The sequence below is a fragment of the Phodopus roborovskii genome, unplaced genomic scaffold (assembly GCF_943737965.1).
Source record: "Phodopus roborovskii unplaced genomic scaffold, PHOROB, whole genome shotgun sequence".
Lineage (NCBI taxonomy): Eukaryota > Metazoa > Chordata > Mammalia > Rodentia > Cricetidae > Phodopus > Phodopus roborovskii.
This window is the reverse complement of record NW_026126434.1, coordinates 5,672,730-5,693,103: the sequence shown is the minus strand read 5'-3', so window position 1 is coordinate 5,693,103 and position 20,374 is coordinate 5,672,730. Positions and strand designations below refer to the sequence as shown.

General features: G+C 43.3%; 1 protein-coding gene across 1 annotated transcript in view; it reads right to left on the bottom strand.

Annotated features, from left to right (window-relative positions):
- Positions 1–20,374, bottom strand: part of Plxna2 (plexin A2) — a 168,232-nt gene that overhangs the window by 83,482 nt on the left and 64,376 nt on the right. Inside the window, exon 3 of the mRNA XM_051186688.1 lies at positions 15,605–15,739. Coding sequence (XP_051042645.1) covers positions 15,605–15,739 — 135 coding nt within the window. The remainder of the gene's footprint in view (positions 1–15,604; positions 15,740–20,374) is intronic.

Here is a 20,374-nt window from a genome sequence, read left to right as displayed (position 1 = left end):
CAAGCACACAGTTTGATGATGCCAGTCACTTATCTGGGGTGTCCAATGGCTAGTTCCTGCAGTCATCTTAATAGGTTCCATGAGAGTCTCACAAACAAATTAATTCTTAGAAGCAAATTCCTTTCAAAACATAAAAATAACTATATCAAATGGCTTTTTGCAATAAAACAATACCACTGCACTGAAAAGGTCAGGCATGATTAACAATGCCCCAGGCATCTCATTACATCCAGAATGACATTATGCTGGCATCCCAGAGAAATATCCTCACCACCTATCCCAACTCTGGACCACAGCAGCAGCAGCAGTCCTTCTACTGACTAATGGATGCCCCTGACCAGTTTCTAGGCTGCCTGAGCAGAAGACTGTCACTGATACCAAGGGGCTCCCTTATGCACCCTTTCTAGAAGAACACCAGTCAGATTTCTGTTGCTGCAGAGTTCCCCCTCTTCTGGAAATTTAGTCCTGGGTGTATCCTTCGCAAACAAGTAGGTAATCCCAAAAGGAAAATAGGATTCTGGAGAAAGTTGGGGTGCTTAAGGTTTCCCCATTAATCTAGACATGCTCCCATTTGTACTGAGAGCATAAATTTGCATGCTGAATCCCAGAATCCCCAAATTGTACAATATTAGATAAAATCAAGTTTAATTTTTGTAATCTTCTGTGATCATATTAAAACTCAATATTCTGTGCTTGGCACATGGACTAGGTTTGCCCCCCTACCTTCTTACTGAAATTGTTTTCTCAAACCCTGATTGAATCTTGCTATATAGCTGGCAATGTAAGAGGTTGGGAGTCCCTGTTCTATTTGGTACTCTAGTTGCTTAGAGTCTAAAAGGGAAAGAATAGAAGTCTATCAAGATTAGAGAGACCAGAAGACTGTGGTTATCTTGGGGGGTAGACTGGAATAGGAGGTAGCAAGAAAGTATATTGCCTTTCCATAGATTAAAGCTTCTATATTTTTCTTAGGCTACTTTCTTCTATTCGTCTTCTAGGAAGGTTGGTGGAGAGAAATCCATGAGCTAAGATGGTCAGCCATGATAGCATAGGACACAGCGACTTGAAGCAAGGCACATGAGGATGGGTGACTTCTGGGTGACGTGAGGTAGAGACCTGGCTATAGCAGAAAGTAGGAGGTAGTTCAGCTTGATACTATACATAATCTTCTAGGTCTTGGGAAGCAACCTTCACCTCACTAAATGTGAGAGTTGATTTTCCCAGGATCACTTGTGATCTTAGGTGTCTCCTGTGGTTCTAGACATGGCATCAGATAAGGGATGTGTGGATTTTGTGTCCTTTGATGATATCAGAAAAACTTCTGCATATAGTCCCTTGAAGATTCCTTAGGGAATTCTGCCAGTGCTTGTCCATAACAGTGGAAGACATTTCATCAGAGCTACCATTTCTTCTATTCTTCCATTTTCTGTATGCTAGGCATTGCCCAGGATACTCTAGGTAGGATACTGAAGGCAGGGTTTAAGTACATCCACTAGACCCAAGATAAATTAGAATTAAGTATTTATTAGGGAAGCATTTGCACACATAAAAGTAAATAACCACTATGGTTTTCCTGCTCCAGAAGATGCAGTCTCTGCCCTTTTGATGCTCTCCTCAACTCAAGAGAGCTGGAGTCAGCCTCTCCTCTACCTTATAAGGAGTCACATCTGTACCTGAAACCATGCCCAAAGTGTGTGGTCACCACTACAAGTTCACTGACAAGGCAAGATGCCACTATACTATACCACCCTGTTAGTCCTCAGTAGAACCAGTTCTGTTACTTCTATCAACAATTTCCTCGAGGGATCATTGGACCTATGATACTAGGCAACCTGGGAGTGGCAGAGCCAGGTCTCACATATACCTAACATAAGGCCAATGACTTCTGCTGCTGTCTTATCTCCTAATCTCAGGAATGAAGCTCATAAGAGCTACAGGCACACCATGTCCTGCGCCCAGGGATGGGTGACCTTTCTAATTTCAGCACCTTTATACATCTTCCCTAATGAAGTTAGGGGGTGGTAGTAGTAATGAATAAATGAAGGTAAATCACTCCCTGCAGAAAATTGATGCTGACAGCCAGGTCCAAAAAGAAAGCTTAAAAATCCTGAAGCTGACTTGCACAAAGGTTTTAAAACCCTTTCTCAGATGGAAAGATGGAGGTAACAGAGTTCAGGAGAAGACCAAGGTACATGGCTTGAAGAGTAACAGTTCCTTGGAAAATGTTCTTGAAGCTTATTTGGGAATGCTGTAAAACACACACACACACACACACACACACACACACACACACACACACACTACATTTTACACAACACACTGCATACACACTGTACATATGCACACACAAACACAATATATTGTGCACACACTGTATACACATTCTCTCTCTCTCTCTCTCTCTCTCTCTCACACACACACACACACACACACACACACACACACACACACACACACACACACACCCATTCCTGCAGCCAGGCCTACTTGGCCCATTCCTGGCCTCCTGAGGACCTCTATGCCATGTTCTTTTGTCAGTACATTTGTTACTTCATGTCCTTGACACCCTCTTAATGTCTGGTCCTTGACTGCACACATCAGCCAAGGTGGCTCAGAGAAGTTAGGCTGGCTCAAGAAGGAAAGAGACAGAGAAGCAGAAATAGTAGCTGGCCATAGCAGGTCAGCTAGGAGGAGAACTGATGTGAGGGTTGATGCAGAAGGCACACAAATAAAAGGAAGAGGGTGTCTTGTGAATCTTAATAGAGAAATTACAGTATGCAGGCAAGGAGGAAGAATAAGGTTGGAGCACATGGCTTGCTAGCCTTTGTTTCACTTTACATCCTGGGTGAAATGAGCTGTGGGTCAGGATCAGTGGCTCTGGTGTGCCTGTTCTGTACCCATGGGCTTTAGGAGTCTGGTCATGATAGCAGTGATACTCAGAGGATACAGAACAGCTCACTCACTCTTCAGCCTGTTAAGGAACAGGATTCAAGAAGAGAGCACCAGGAAGCTGAGGGATAGGAAGCTGAGTGTGGGCTGGACACTGGCAGAAAGACCCAGAGGCAAGAGACTCATATTGAGCAGTAAATCAAAGGTCAGGACATGGAGCAGGAGAACTCTACTGATGGCAGGCTCTGACAACTGGCAAATGAGCTTCAGTTGTTATTTGTTTTCCTTCCTAGTCTTGTCTCTTAAGACATAGGCTGGAAATAGGTGTAACAGGCTGGTGAAAATAGCAGCTTGTTAGCTGTTGAGAACTCAATGGCAGAGGAGAAAAAACTCAGGAGTGAACAAGGGAATCAGGCCTGTGTTGCATGCATTCTATAGGCTTAGCTCCTGATGTCTCAAAGATCCTGTATGGATCAGCCATTTAATTTTTTCATCAATCAAAATGGTGACCATTATCATTGTCCCCACTTTACAAAAGAGGAAACTGATGCATAGAGGCTAAGCAAGGCCTTAGGGAGAAGCAGACTGGCAGAGCTCAGATCTGGATACAGGATAACCTGCCTGCCTACAAGGGCCTTTCTGCTACCCTAGGAAGCCTTCTTGCATAACAGCTTTCTTTCTCTGTCCCTTTGGCTTCCAGCCTATACTAAACACCTAATAATTACTGAATATTGTCATCTCCTGAAGAAACAGAAAGAGTTCAGCCAGATAATCTCACTAACCATCAACATCACTGAAAAAAGGGACTAAAGGCAAAGGGGCAACACCTTTATCTTCACTCCATAAACTGTCATTGCTAGATACCACCTTTATCATACAGTAAGGGGAAAATACCATCCAGTAAGGCTGTCTAGAAAGGTAGTGAACCAATACTGGTATCTTTGTCTTGATGATGTCACCGAGACCCCTAGACCTGTCTAGGAAACTGAAGATGGAGGGATTGGAGGGTTTGTATTAGGGAATAACCCTTGTAACAGTCCTTGTACTGGGTACATGGTTGTTTGCTCCCATAGTCTATGTTGCTGTACCTGGACAGCCTGAAGCCCCATCTTTCTAGGCTGGACCCCTTTCATCTTGGGAATGGTAGTGAACAGAGCTGATTGGAAGGCTTCACACCTATGTGCCATGGCAGTGTCTTAAGGATTGATGCTTCACAGTCTGTGGGAATGCATTCTTCAAATATTTTTTTCCCTTAACCCCTTGGATGAACTCTCTCCTTTTATGGATTGACTAGAGTATTACCTCCTCCAGGAAGCTTTCTCTGATTCAAAGCTAAGAGCATCCTGTTGTGTTCCCAGCCCTTTACATACTTCACTGTAAGCACTTCTCACTTGTCCCTCTTTGTGTGTATGTGTGACATGCAAAGACAAGTTTAATATTGTAAGCATCTGAGCCCTGAGTGGCTGCTGTATGAGCCTTTTAGTAATTGAGTGGCTGAGACACTGACCTCATCTCTGCCCAAGGCTCCCTTTCAGTCTTCCTTCCTTTATATCTTTAAACATTGTCTGAAGAATGGAAGCTGAACCTGGGCTGTTTCCTAAGCTGCCACCAGCTAATGACAACTGGAGTTCTTCCATCTGGTGGCAATTTCAAATCCCAACCTGTTTGCAGAGAGGAGTGGGAAATGGGAGGAATCAACAGATATGGGCAAGAAAAGTTAACCTGTTTCAGTGTGGCAAATGCTCAGAGAATTGAACCACAGAGCACCCCCCCACCCCGTAGAGACCCCAGGGGTTCCTAAACTGAGCCCAGAAAGAGAACAAAAGGGCTAGCTAGAAAAATACAGTCAAGTTTTGGTCTGAAATAGTGAAAGCCAAGCTTTGGAAGAGAAATAAAAACCCACACTACTCCCCTGCAAGAGCATAGAAAACAGCCTCCTCAGGACAGATACTGCTCCTCATCCACACAGGGGTGGCCACTGCCCTTACACTAGTACCCACCAGTATAGGCATAAGTCATATCCAAGTCAGCTTCCAAGCACTGTGCCCTTTGAAAGAATTCATTTCACAGTGAGGAAACTAAGGCTGCAATTAGCCTTGCCTCAGCCTTCCACATAATTCACAAGGCAGATGCCTCATCTCATGCCATTCCTCTATCTATCTTCTCTTGAATTCCTTTACCAACCTGAGTTTGACCCTAAATATTCTTTCTTCGACAGCCCTGGAAAGAATCATTGTGTGTAAGCAATATGCTAGACTCACAGGCAGTGAAGACAAGCTACGATTTTTTATGTGAACCCGCATAGTTAACCACTTCTGGGTGAGGGGTGAGGGGTGAGGGGTGAGGGGGTCTTACTTGAAGAACTCATAAGAGATCAGCTTCCTGCCTCCCAAGAGCATTATTCATAGGACCTGGATCAAAGTTCCAGGAGTGTCTCTGAGTCTACATCACTTTGAGCGAGAAGCTTGTGGGGCAGGCTGTGTTGTTTCTGTCCCTGGGCTCTTATGTACAGCTTTCACACTCTGGAGGGGGGGGGGCAGGACTGCAGGCTTTATTTCTTCCCAAGGCTTCTCCTCTTCTCCTTTCTCTCTCTTTGACTGATGAGTGTACTTCTATCAATGAAAACATCACTGTCCCAGCCGGCAGATAGAAATAAGTTTGTTTGTGACAGCTCCTCTCATGTTACTCTCTTTTGTGTTGATCAAAACAAATCACAATGTCAGTATCAAACTGAAGCCTAACTGGAAATCCAAAGTAGCATTAAATGTTATGGTCTAAATCAAATACATTCAGTTACTAAAACATTACTCTGAGAGCAGGAGTGTCAATGTCAGGAAGGAAGGGCTGAGCAGGGGAAGGCTGAGTTTATGGAGTGTCATCCCAACCCTTCTCACCATTTGTCTTGGTAAGGCCTTCCTGAGCCTTAGAACTCTAGTGGGACCAGCAGTTGAGTGAATCCTGGCATATCTGGATTACTCCTGAATGGTACCTTAGAAGCTGAGTATTCTTAGCTGTACTGTTTTCTTGCACTCTGCATCTGCCTTCCTTGCAAGAGTTTCCTTTGTTGAGTAAGCCAGGTTAAGGATAGGGTGGAAAGATGCACTAGGGAGACCTTGAGGTCTCTGAATGACATTGGTGGGAGGTTACAAGGGCAGGAAGACAAAAGGCTCAAACTTTCATCTCACTCATAGATCTACCCTTAAGAGCCCTACAAACACCTTGTTTAGGTCATTAAGCCTCTAAGGTCCTTATATTCCTTATTGATCTGACATGGGTGATCAATTATCTTCCAGTTTGCCATTAGGAGAAGGTATTCTTGGAAGGACACTACTCTGCTATATAGTACACAGGCCAGTTGCACCAAACTCCTTGGGCAGGATGCTTTTTTCTTCCTGTTTGCCATTAGGAGGAGAAGGTATTCTTGGAAGGACACTACTCTGCTATATAGTACACAGGCCAGTTGCACCAAACTCCTTGGGCAGGATGCTTTTTTCTTCCTGTTTGCCATTAGGAGGAGAAGGTATTCTTGGAAGGACACTACTCTGCTATATAGTACACAGGCCAGTTGCACCAAACTCCTTGGGCAGGATGCTTTTTTCTTCCTGTAAAGTGGCATTTCTTCTGCTGTCCTTTGAATGAGTCTGGACTCTGAAACAGTGTTGGCATTTTTTAATTTTTTTTTTTTTTTTTTTTTTTTTTAAACAGACCTCTTTGGGAGTGCCAGGTTAGGAGGAGCCTGTGTTTCCTGGATCCTGAACATTTGAAGGAGAAATTGCAGGATGGAGCAGGCACAGCAGGGGGCACTGTCTTCAGCACTGGGAAGGAGCTTCCACTAAAGAGGCCTGGTGCAGAGGCCCCAATATACTGCTGCTTGCCAGCTTTGCTGCTCTGGGCAAATTAGCAAGCCAGACTTCATTTTGGTTTTCTTATCTATAGAAAATAAACTCATTAGCTGAGGTCATGTTTGTAAACTAAAAGAAGAAAAACATTGGCATAAATGTTAAATTTCAACACAGCAGAACAGAGAGGCCAGGCAGCCAGTAGAGTTTATTCTATAGGTGTGGTTATAAGGTGAGTCTTGCTTTGCAGGACTTAGCCTGGTGATAGGCATGGGACATAGCCATAAAAACATAATCACAATGCTAACATGTATTAAGTAGGCATACCATGCCAAGTGTTTCTCTGAGTGCTTTTAAGGCATTGATTCATTGAATTAATTCATTGAACTCTCAAGCAGAGCCCACAAGTATGCCCATTTACGGATGAGGTTACTGAAGCAGAGAGGCGAAACAGCTTGCCCAAGGCCTCAGTGCAGTTAGTGGTGGAGCTGGACTTAGCCAAGTTCTTGATGATAACTGCTAAAGTAGGTGACTGTCAATAAGATGTAGTCTTTGTTTTCAAAGTCACTTCTGAGATTTAGGCCCCATTTTCTGTGAAACAAAGGGCTGCTGTACTCTAGATACTCTCAAAGGCTTACTAGCTTTGGATCCCTGTGTTAAGACAAAGAGATCTCATCTAGAGACTCTAAATCTGAAGGTATTAGTGAGAGCACTTCCTGAAGGGTTCAAGTTGCCTCAGTCACTGAGCACCCTGCCCACATTCTCTCTGTAACCTACATTCCACTCCTTACCAGCAAAATTTGATGACTCTCCCTAGGATAGGAAACCTGTTTTTTATCTCTACACAAACTGACACTTAATAGCACTGTTGTTGTAGTGAAAAGAGCAGGAAGAAATCATAAGGAGACTATCTCCAGGGCAGACCTATTTATAAGATATTTGTTGGACCATTCCTTAGAAAGACAGCCTTGTCCAAATCTGCATATGCAAATGACTTACCAGTGGACAAAGCTATGCATTATACATGGTAGACACTTAATGGTCTACTGAATGAAAGAGGCTGCATATGCAAATGTATGCAAATTCATCTGTTTAATTTGACTCTTGGGAACATCTTCAGTGACTCTCTAAGGCCTAGGTTGTTTTCAATTTTTTAAATTAAAACTTTGTACACACAACCAGTGCTTCCTTTTGCATATGTTGAATGAAGCCATGGTGAAATTGGGAAAGAAATGCTGGACTGAACAGGTTAGCCATCGTTAGCTCTGGTTTTCCTGATGATTCAGATTATAGCCAGGGCAAACACGTCCTTTTTCTGGGCATCTGGAATTAAAATCCAATAATTTCCCATCCTCCTGTCTTTATAGCATCACTGTGGGCAGTCAGGGTGTCAGCCATCAGCAGTTACTAGAAAGAGAAATCAAATCCCCTGCCAAAGCTTAGAGGACAGTCCCAAGGCCCTTGCCCATTTAGAGCAACAAGGGTATTTGGCACCAGTCTGTCCAGCCTGAGCGTTGTGTTTAATCACTTCTTTCCAAACCAAAGGACTTTAAAATAAGGGGCTGGAATTCTCTCTCTAAAATACAGCAATCTACATGTCTGATTAATAGGGTAGGTTAGCAGTTCTTTTCCCTCAGGTGAAAACATTTAATTTTTAAAAAATACTTTAAGAGAATATTAAAGGCGAACAATGATCAGGGTCAGCTTCTAGGCTCCTTGATGCTGGTTATGTGGGAAATCAAAACCTGGGGTGGGAGGGAGGAGGCCATGGTTAGCTCCTTGTACTGTGCTCCTGGAGGCAGGATTCTGCTCTTTCTTTTGGGAAAGACACACATCTGAGTGAGACACAGCTCCCAGGCCACACGGGGTTCCATATCCTTAAGCAGAAACATGTGTGCACTAAAGGCTTGGATTGAAAGTGATACATTCTAACCCAAAAGTGCAGCAGAAACTCTATCTTCACTTTCCTAATCCTCAAACTCCATAATTTATCAATTCCCTCAGCCTCAACTCTTTGCCCACTTCATGTTCCCCTGTAGCTGGACCAAGACTCTCAGACCAGAAAAAGGTAGTGCCTATGACAGACACCATTTGCCTCGTAAAATCACACTTTGGCATACTCTGTCTACACTGGAGAAATCTTCTCCCTTGGACTAAATGAATAATCACAACCATAGTTAATTGTCTGAGGTGTCAGAATGCAAGGGACAAGGAATCTAGAAGTGTAGTTGTCCATATATTTTTGTTTCCCCTATAAGGTCCTTGGGTAACTTAAGGGGCTTGGGAATTCAGTTGCTTTGGCTACAGGCAGCAAGCTTGCTATCCCAGGAATGAATATAGTTCTTTTGAAAATGATTCTATTTTTGGTCCTAGAATGAGCTTAGTAATTATTCAAAGGGACTCCTCCAAAACAGTGAAAATAAAATTAGTTCTCTGGTGAAGCTGGCTGGGTATTGCCATCTTATCAGGCAGGAGACTGCCCAGATCTCTAGGTTCTTCCCAAACACACACAGGGAGGTGGGGGGTGGGTGGGTACAGATAGAGACAGGAGAGTTAGTTCTCTGTCCCCATTGGAAGGGGGTGCTTTGTAGTTTATGTGTCTAATAACTCCAGGCTGAAGTGTTTTCATTGTCCTACCACTTGTAAACTTAAGACAGGGTAAAGAACATGTTAATATTCTGCAATTATGCAGAGCAAGGAATACCTCTCTGTATCACAGGGCAGAGCTATGCCTGAGAGCTGGGACAATGTTACAGGAAAAGTCCATGCTTTGACCAGGAATGTTTCTGCACTGTGACCTCCTCCTGGCAGATTCCATTTCCCAGAGGCACTTTCAGGGCTAAAAACATTGGTGTGGCCCCTTTTGAGGATTCACACAACCTAAGCCAATAAGCAGCCTGATGGGGTGTGTTCTCACACACTTGTGCTGACCCTAGATATAAGTGTTGGATGCTTGCAATTCTAAAAGTGCCCATAGAATATTTCTCATCTGGGATCAGAATAGGCAATCTCTGAAGTCTTGGTCAGCTCTGGTGTTCTGAGGTCCATGGCCCTGGCAGACAGGGAATCATGCAAGTTTATTACTCCCTAACCTTGTTTCTTAAATTGTATCTATGGACACGCATACATCTCTGGGGATGATGGTCACTAGAGTGAAGAGGCAAGTAAAAGGGATGAGGAGACTTCCAAAGCTAATCCAATTTCTAGCTTATTTGTGGAGGTTTCTCATTCTCAGAGTCAACAGCTCAAACATGTTAGAGACTGTGTCAGAAACTGATGGGACACTATAAGGATGCCCAAAGCACATGGATTGATGCCAGTCCAGTCAAAAGTCCTGACAGCCTTGGCCCCTTGTTTATTTTTAAGTTTCATGTATGTGTGTGGTGGTGGTTAGAGGTGAGTACATGTGAGTACAGTGCCCATGGAGGCCAGAGATGATATCATATTCTCTGGAGCTGGTTATAGGTGGTTGTGAGCTGATTGTCAGGAATGCTGGGATTGAACTCAGATCCTATGCAAGAGCACTACATGCTTTTGCTGAGCCATCCCTCCAGGCCTCCAACCATCATTCTAGTTACCCAAGCTGTTTATGTCATTCCCCCAAGCCTGTGAAAAGATGTTTGTGTTATTTCCATAAAGTTTGAGGTGGTTTGTAATATAGCAAACAGAACAATGTGCCAGTAACTACTGCTATACATAAGGGCACTTGGACTGGGTCTGAGTGTTCACAGGCAGAAGAGGTTTATCCCGTCTTTTTCACTGATCTTGTGGCTTAGTTACATACTTAGAGAGGCCCCTGAAGGTCCCTTAAAAACCAGATGTACATACCTGTAGCCTATGGCATGGGGATAACTTACTCCCCCGCCCCACAAAGATGCTTATATTCTGGCCTCTTGTCCTCACATATGAGCTGCTTCTCTGTGTTCTGAGGGACTGTTTAGTCTACTAGGCACATTGCTGGCTTTTAAAAATAAATACCAGATTTTAAGAATGCAGCCCAGCATGGCCAGACCAGAGTCTTCTGATGGTCCATGGGACTGACAGGTTGCAGCAGAGATGACTGACAGGTTGCAGCAGAGATGACTGACAGGTTGCAGCAGAGATGACTGACAGGTTGCAAGCCATTCTGGAAGCCGGGGTTTCCCCAGTCATAGTTTATAAGAATCACTTCTGGTCCTCTCTGAAGTGCCAGGACATTTTATTAAAAATACCATTAATGATGAAAGCCCAGACTGCGTGTTAGATACACAGTAGGTATTTTGTGTTTGCTATCCTCAGAACACTGTTTTATTAGACATATTATACAGGTAAGACAACTGAGGCTCAGGAGGGAATTATATAAGTGGCTGTGCAATGGTGGTGTCATTCATACACACCAGATCTTAAACTCCATGGGATTTGTCCTTTCTAAGCCTCCAAATGGGAGAGTAGAATCCCAGCCCTCTCTCTCCACACCACCCTTGCTCTCTCCAAACATGTCTCCAGCCCTGGGTTCTTCCCAAGGCTCTCTCCAGCCTGCATGGAGCCATTCTACACGGTGACTCTCCTTTTCCATTTCACCCTTCGCTGGATCATTTTATGCCTCTATTCCCTCTGCTAATTCAATCTAATTAAAGTATAAAATAGAATAATTGCTTCCATTCCTACACTCTTTCCCCATGTACCCTGAGGACAGAGTGGTATTCCTTTTCTGGGAGTGGCCAGCCTGACAAGCTGGGTTGGAACAGGCTATGCTTCTTCTTTTCATCTTCTTACTTGCTGTTTTACTTGGCTCCCAGCCTAACATTCCCAGATTTGCTGACTGACTTCCATTAGACACCGAGGGTCTGGGAGCAAGTTGTATTCCTGTTCATGACATCTGCTAACTTACTGCTGCAGTTGGGGTAGCTTTCTAGGGAAAAGCTGGCCTTCTCTTGATGGGGCACCTGGGCAATTAACAGCAGGACTAGAATTCTGTTTCCAAGTTTCCCCCTGGGACTGGCCAAGCCGTTGATCCATTGAGAGTACATTAACATTGACTTGTTAGGCAGTGGCACTAATGACTCAACACTTCTTACTGGCTCTATTTCTTAATCACATTTAGTTAACTGACAGAGAGAGAGAGAGAGAGAGAGAGAGAGAGAGAGAGAGAGAGGAGACAGACAGACACAGAGAGAGACAGAGACAGAGAGAGACAAAGAGAGAGAGGAGGATAGGGAAAGAGGAGATGAAAGATGAAAAATACATGAATGCTAGATTAAATGGTTCTAGCTTTATATAGAACATAGAAATCATACATAGCTAAATGAAAAGAGAAACAACCAGCCAGAATTCACCAAATAATTGACAAAATGATATTTTTCATTCATGATATAGATGCATTATAAACTGAGTAAAAAATACCAAAGAAAAATTACCAGAGCCTCAAGATCCTTCCTAAGGACTTGACAGCACAACAGTTGTCCAAGACATAAGAAAAGAATAATATTGAAAAGTATAAAAAAAACACAGATTAAAGTATCAAAGAAGTCATTTCATTCTGTTGATTCAACAATAATGAAAATACATTTATTTCCAATCTTATTTTTAAAAGTTCCAAGCCAAAAACCTTGCTAAGTCTTACAAAGATTTGATAGATACTGGAATTAGACATCTCTGTCTTGGATGCTTGCCTTTCCAAGTCCCTGAGGAGTTAAGAGACCAGGCCCTGAGGAAACTTGGTCAGGACTAGAGGGTCCAGAACCTGGGCCTCTCAGCTCAGGTCAGCTATCTGGGTTACGTGCCATTTTCTTCATCCTAACAACCACATACCTTTACATCCCCAGTAATGGGATTATGGAAGTAAGGGCTGGAGGGGCCATATGGAGTCCTCATGGTAAGCATGTGGCATTTGATGCTGAATAAGGAAACTCTTCATTTGTTATCTCAACTGATCTCACACTTTACTGTGTGAGATACACTGAGATTAAGTGATTTGTCCAAGGCAACTCAGCTATAAAATTGTGAGATGGCATCCAGGACTTGTGGTTTCAGAGATATCTCATTATTTGCTTCACAACCTTTAATTGATAAAGAAGTAAACTAAGGTTGTGGGATAATGTGAAAAGTAATGGCAAACACCGGGAGAGAAGACAGGCTGCCTCACTTTGTTCTTCCTGATTGTTCTCCTAATACTCATTGAACTGTATCCTTTAAGAGGCCAGGCTGAGTGTCAATACTCTGCTCCATGGCTTCAGACAGATGGGCCTCATGAGCTTCTCTTGGCCCTCAGCCTTAGATTACCTCTGCTGAAGTCACCTTCTGCATGATTTACAGCTACCCAAGTGACAGGCTTCCTAGCTCTACCACGAATCCTTCTTAGACTCAGCCTCCTGATTGGCCCACTCCACTTGGTAGGGGGAACCTCCTAATATCTCTCTTGACCAGGTTCAGCCCCATGGCATTGAGTCCAAAGGCTTCCAATTTCAGCTCCCAGTGGCTGGCTGCTACTCAATGTCTGGTTCTCACTTTAGCAAGAACAGGGAATCTGATGCAAAAGACTGGAGAAAGGAAGGGGCATTTATAAATGAGATATTTGAGGATTTGATATGGCCAGGGCTGATGCTTTCAGATATAGACCAAGAGGTCATTATGTACCCTGAAGACTACTCAACCACTTCATTTCTGACCCAGCCTCTCAGCCACCTGTGTGGTATTAGAAACGTGACCCAGGATTTGGGCATGGCAGGCAAGCTCTGAACCCACTAAACTACATCCTCTTCTGCCTACATTTTAAGCATCTTGTCTGAGAAAAAGATATGCAACCCCCACTCCCCACAGCTTCCCAGTCACCATAAGCTCTCATTGGTCATTGCCATTTATTCTATTTATATATCAATTGGCTCAGGGAACCCAAGTGAAAGTTCTTGCCCAGAGTGATCTGCTTGGTCCTTAGGCATACAAAATATGTGAAAATACTACCAAAGTGTGGTATCTCTCTCCTGTGTGGCTACCTTTTTACCTGGCTCCATTGTTGCCACCTCTCTATCCTCCATCCTGTTATCTGTAGGTAGTTCTGCAGGAGCATCTTAGAGTTGGCCAAATGGCTACAAGGTGTTATATGTTGGGCAGGAGGATTTGATGACTTGTGACTGTTCTTAAAATGTAGTGCTTGGACTTCTTATTTAAAAATAACTCGCTGGGAGAACATCTCAATCAGTAAGTGCTTGCCATATGAACATGAGGGCCCAAGTGAACCTCCAGAACCCATGTAAACAAAAGAAAGGCACACATAAAATCCTAGTAGTGGGGAACCCTAGACAAGCTGAATCCTGGGGCTTACAAGCCAGTCAGCCTACTTCTAGGCTAGCAAAAGGCACTGTTTTAAGAAACAAAGTGGATGGTGCCTGAGGATTGACATCTGAGGTTGGTCTCTAGCCGCCACACACATAACACAAGCATGTACACAAGCATCCTCTCCAATAAATACAAAGATGTTTCTGCCTTAAAAGCAAAGAATATGATGAGATGCAGGGCACCCATAGAAATCTATTCAGTGGTACATATCTCTGGGGACATGTGTCTCTTTAGATTGTAATCAATTTAAGGGTAGCAACCAATCCTCATTTGTTCTGATGTTTTCCCAGTACTTTGTTCCCAATAATGATCTGTCTAGTAACCTTTTTCCAAGACCCATTGGCTATTTTATTGGGCTAATAGGCCAATGTTTATTTCTAGGACTACCTTACCACTCTGGGTTGGCAAATTTCCCTCAATTCTAGTAAGTTCTCGACTGGGTCTGTTTATTCCTCAATTGCAGGGGCCACATGAATAAAGGTAGAAAAGACAGGTGGGCTCAAGAGGATCTGGATGTAATTTGCATGCAATTAGCATATGATTTGTGTCATCTATTCTCAAGAAGTAATTTTCAAGTTAGAGCTGCATCACTGCTTTCCTTAATGCTACCATGCACCCATCCATCCCTTTTTTTTCATTCCTGCTCACCCCCTTGTTTGTCATCACTTGATCCAGATTTTTGATCATTGAAAAGAAAGCACACAGAACCCTGGGAAGGGTGAAGCTGACTAAGGACAGTGGCATCTTTCAGGAACATTTAAGAAAGACACAGGAGATACCTAGTGAAGGGATGGGTCTTCCACCTCAGTTATTTTCCCTGTCAGTCAGCAACCTCAGTTCTGGGACAACCATGGCTGCTGCAGATCCATGGTGATCTCTTGATCTCTTGGCTAAGCACTTCACCTAGTTTCCTTCCTTTGAGGGTCTGGCAAACCCCATCATCCCTGCTTCCTTCCTTTTCCAGAGTTCCCTCTGTTCACACACGTAGAAAAAAAACATGGTTCAGAGAATGATTCCTTCCCTGGGTCTAGGACTTGCTCAGTTGCTACTTAGCAAAGAATTGAGGCTTCTTTTGTGGGATTTCCAACCTTTGCAGGTAGTTTCATCTTTCCAGAACTGGCCAGCTGTGTCCTGCATCCACTCTCTGACTCAGGACAAAATTTGATTTCCTTCTAGGGTGACATCTCAGTCCTGTCTCCCAGGAGCCAGACCAGCCTGAAGGCCTAGATTATTTATACCTCTTTGGCTCCCATGAGCAGTCAACTCTGTGGGCCCAGGAACAGTAAATCTAACTCCTAATCACACCATGCTGTGAGGCTCAGTCTAGCTTTTTCTTGCAGGGCTTTTTAATCACTCACCCAGACAGGGGCTGTGGCCTAGAGAGAAGCCTCTGGAAGGGGCTGGCCCTGCAGTTTCCCTCTACCTCTCTACAGATGCCACAGGGCTCTGCCTTTCTCAGAATCCCTGCACAGCAAGCTCAGAGTCTCTGTTGTAGGACAGAACAACTTCTGACCTATCAGAGGTTTCCTAGAGTTTGGAAAGGAGAGATGTGTGTCAGCACTTACCTGTCTCTCAGACATGACATACAGGTAGAACTGATTGATAGAGAAGGCCATGTCCCGGAGGATGGGGCTCCCATCTTTGAACACAGAGACCATCTCATACTGGACCCCACCATGGGGAGGACCATCAGCTCGAATCTGCAAGAAAAACAAATTGCCCTTAGTATTGACACTCAGCCTTCCCAGGGACCATCTGTTTCTACTTGGAGGGACAACTTACAAAAGACAGTTGCTGCCCCTCCAGGTCTTTGCTTTGGAAAGAAGTGCTACTTATGTTAAACTCTCAATCCATTCCCAATCACTCTCAGCATGCAGGGCCTGAGATCTCCTGCTCCCTCTCCCCTTCTACTCTGTTTTCCTCTCTTCTTCTTTCTTTCCCCTCCCCATATCCCCTTTCTCCTTTCTCTCATTTATTTGGAACCAGTGTTACACTGTGTAACCCAGTGTGCACTCTAATCATCCACTTTTAACTTTTCCAATTCTTGGATTACAGGCATGTATCATGCATCACCATGTCCACTTTTGGTCTGGGATTCCTAATGGTGGTTGATATGTGTTTGAAAGATTCTGACTGTCCTTATGCAATTGTTCTTGTGTGCATTCACATACATTTACAGAATTTGTGATGTGTATATGCAAGGGAGTGTGTATATGCATTCTTACCATAGATTGGAGAGTCAACATCTATATACATTACCCTTGTGTTAGGCAGACCTGGGGGGGGGCAGACCTCAATAAAACCCTGTTGTCATCATTGGGGACTGAAAATTTCAGACCTCAGAAATCTTTCTGCCCCTAGATCTGTTCATTACATTTTTTTTTCTTTTTTGCCTCATCCCAGGGCAGTAAACAAAGAGGACCTGAATGTCATTTACCTATGGCTCTTCTGTCCAGGCTACATACTTGAGCTTATCTAGTGAGGTTTATTTTGTTTGTCTGTTTTTTATGTGAATTTTGGAACTAGACCCATGAATCAGAATCTTTAAGGGTATAGTCCAGGCAGTATCACCTGGGTTAAAATCTCCCTAGGCAAAGGCACAGCCAAGGTTGAGAAGCAGCAAGATAGCCTAATGCTGTCAATTCTGCCACACTCAGAATTGCTGTCAGGGGGTGGGAAGTGTGTGACTGAGCCAGACCATAGCCTCTGTTTTGATGGGAGATTCCCAGTGATGCTGAGGCTGTTTGTACAGAAGGTGGAGAAAGACTTATCTGGCTTAGCCCTAAAGTGCTCAAGGAAAGATTTCATGTAAGAAGTTGTTGGCAAGGAGGCCTTGGTGTGAATTGGCTCCACCCACAGTCCCATCCCATATCAGCAGCTTGCCATTCACTCCCTAGCCCTTCTCCCACTCCAAGTTCCCTGTCTCATTCTATCTACATACCTTCTGACTCAAGGCTTGCCTCTCCTGGGAAGGCTCCTGCCCTCTGATAATTAATTACATATACTGGTGCATTTTTTTCCCTATTAGACATGTATCCTAAGATTACAATCAATTGATTTGCTCACATGTATTGACTTACTATTTGAATTGTTCTTTAATTGCTTCCAATATGTGCAGAGTCATTAACATTGTGAAGGTGGGTGTGTATTTTTTTCCTTTCCCTGTATCCCTCTGAGGACCTGCGTGAGGCTGGAACATAGATGGTGACAGACACAGGTGAATGCTTGAGAAACACCTTTGAAAGGATATGAACTAAAGAACCCGGCAGATTACTCTGGGTTCTTTAGTGAGATCAAAAGATATTTTCTCTGTCCTCTACACCTTTTCCATTCTCTCTTGTTTAACTGTCTCTTGTTTCTGCTTGTGCAATCCTGATACTCTTAAGAGTTTATAAGGGTGGGACACCAAGATGAAGTTATCTCAAAGGCAGTCCACCTTGGGCCAGATACAGCAGTAACATGGACAGATAGTGAGCAGAGGAGAATTCAGTTCTGCCTGGCTGGGTAGGGAAAGTCAACAGAAGTATTTACTACAGAGTCAAAGGAGTGGGGTGCAAATTACCATTTTCACCTCTGCACTTCCTGAGAGTGGCACAATGAAGGGGCCTATGATTGTTTATGGCATGTAACTCTTTGGATGAGCTGGAGGTGAGTGAATAGACCAAGAGCCTATTGAGGCTGGGTGTCCAATGGCCTGAGACCCTATACTTGGATCTCAAGGGCAGGAACTGGGTTAAGGCCTAGCCTGGGATACTATACTCCCACTGCTTTGACAGGTGACCTGTGAGCTCTGGCTTGAAATTGCCAGGGTTAGCCCAATGGAATTAACAGTACTCTTTTAGCCATTACTATCCATGCATGATCCTTCCCCTGTGGGCTGACTCTTTCTTCTCCTAAGATCCCTCATCACCCCCTTTCTATTACATCAGTTGTCTCTCTTCATTAAAGACAGCTGATTTAACAACTGTTATCAAAGTGTTTCCTTCCAGAGGTGGGATGAGGATGGGCATTTATTTTCATGTGACTAAGGAAAGTACTGAATCAGTCATGATGTTACAGTACTAAACATCCACTTTCTAACCTGGATGTGTAGCAGAATGAAGAACTAATCACTAGTTTCCACATGGTATCACCCCCCAACAATTAAAAGGAGCCTCTTTACTATTCAAATTAAATTTCTTATTTGGACCAACAGGCTTAAGTTTATAAAAGGTTTCATGAAAAATATAGCAGCTTTAAGTTATAGAAGTTGTTGGGCTTGAGATAAGACATAATGGTTATATGACTTCCTGTTGACTTGGTTCAATTTTGTCTCCACGACATAGGGTACTCTGACTTTGACAGTGCCATATCCAATGAGAAATTTCCCTACCTTCATAATAATACTAGTTCCACTCAGAAGCTGTGGAAACAATTCTATCCCTTAGACAAGGCCTGAAAAATTCTACCTCAGGAAGCTTGTTGCCCTTTGTCAGCTTGAGCAGCAACTTTGCCCACTCATCTGGAATTGTTTAAGAGCCCCAGAGCAATGTTTGCACACCAAGTCAGAAGAAAGAAGAATAAATGCAATGGATCAGGTCAGGTCTTGCCTCTGTGGTCCCTGTGATCAGGTATTACTATGCAAACCTGGGACTGCATTAAGAATATGGTGCATCTGTGTTCCAAGAATGTCCCTTACATTTCCACTGTACTGGAGACCTAGTGAGATGCTTTGAAAATTTCCTGTGTGCCACCGCAGTCATTTAATGAACAAGAGACATAGCCAGAATCAAGTCTACATAACTCTGAAATACCAAAGAAAACCCCAAACTAGAACAGAAGATTCTGAGCAAACACCTGAGCTAAGCTATATTTCATTCTTTCTTAATCCTAGAAGGAAATGTATTTGTCATCAAATCAGTAATATTCTGTTATCAGCCACAAGCTTATATAATTGCTCAAGAAACTCAAAGAAGGCCAGAGAAAATGGAGATGGACTAGGAGGCCAGAGACTAGAAGGAGGGGAAAGGGGGCAGATCTGCTGGAGGTAGGAGGTTAGCCAGCAGCAGATACTTTTCTCCATGGAGGTGTCTGACTAAGTGGGCAGTGTGGGTCTGGGACTTCTGATTTTTTATAGTTGTGAGCCTAGCCTTTAATAGCTGAACTATCCCTCCAGCCCGGGTCTTCTGATTTTTGATGAGGCATGGTATATTTTTATGGGAATCACCTTTCTGAGACTTAGTGAAAATTTTAGAGAATCACTTTCTTAATTACTGTAAGAGGTTCAAAGCTCTGGGCCTTGATCATTGAAGGATGCATACATTTAACACAGAGACTTCTCAGCAGCAATCAAGGAACTCTCACCTACAGAGTTGCCCTCCATCACTATCAGGCATAAGATGGCTAATGGCAGGAAACTGCTGGGGTATACTAGGACAAAAGTAGGATTTTAATATTTATTTATATTTTATGTGTTTGGGTCTTTTGCTTGCATGTATGCCTTTGTATCCAATTCTTGCAGCACTCAAAGAAGCTAGAAGAGGATGTCAGATTCCCGGGAACTGGAGTTATAGGTGGTTATGACCTACCATGTGGGTACTGGCAAATGATCCTCTATCTGCTGCAAGAACAGTCAGTGCTCTTAACTGCCAAGCCATCTCTCCAGTCCCCAAAGTGGGATTTTTAAAGCCAAGCAATTTGGTCTATTCTATGGTGTCCCATAAACAATTCTTTAGTATTGTATTCCCAGGGCCAGGTTTGAATGACACAAAGGATACTAATAAGTTGAAATAGACCACTTATCTAATCCAATCAGTATAGACCACATAAGAAGTTCTTGACATACTACCAGTGGAAAAGCTAAGATGGGAAAAGCTAAGATGGGAGGTAATATGGAAAAGTATGCCAGGCTAACAGAAAATGTTTTCTAGCAGCACAACATCTCTCCTGGGAGTGCTTGACCTCAGAGGCGTGGAAACATTACCAGGCTGTGTTGCTTAATCAAGGCGCAGAAAGCACAGAATTTAAGACTCAGTTTACTACAGTAAGAAACAAAATGTGTCTAAAATTCATGTAAGGATACTGAAGGGTGCTTCAGTAAGAACACCTGCTATAGGGACATCTAATAACCCCAACATACTAGGCTATCCTTTTCAGGTTCTCAGTTTGTTTCATAATTATGTGTAACCCTGCCTAAAGGCAGGACAACATACTTGGTGTATTTCAGATTGGTGCTGTTGACCTGATTTATTAATAGCTACCATTTATATAGCTCTTGAAATGTGCTGGTTACTGTTTAAAACATAATAAAAATAATTTATCTTTACAAGTTCCTCTATTGTCAGTCCTAGTTTAAT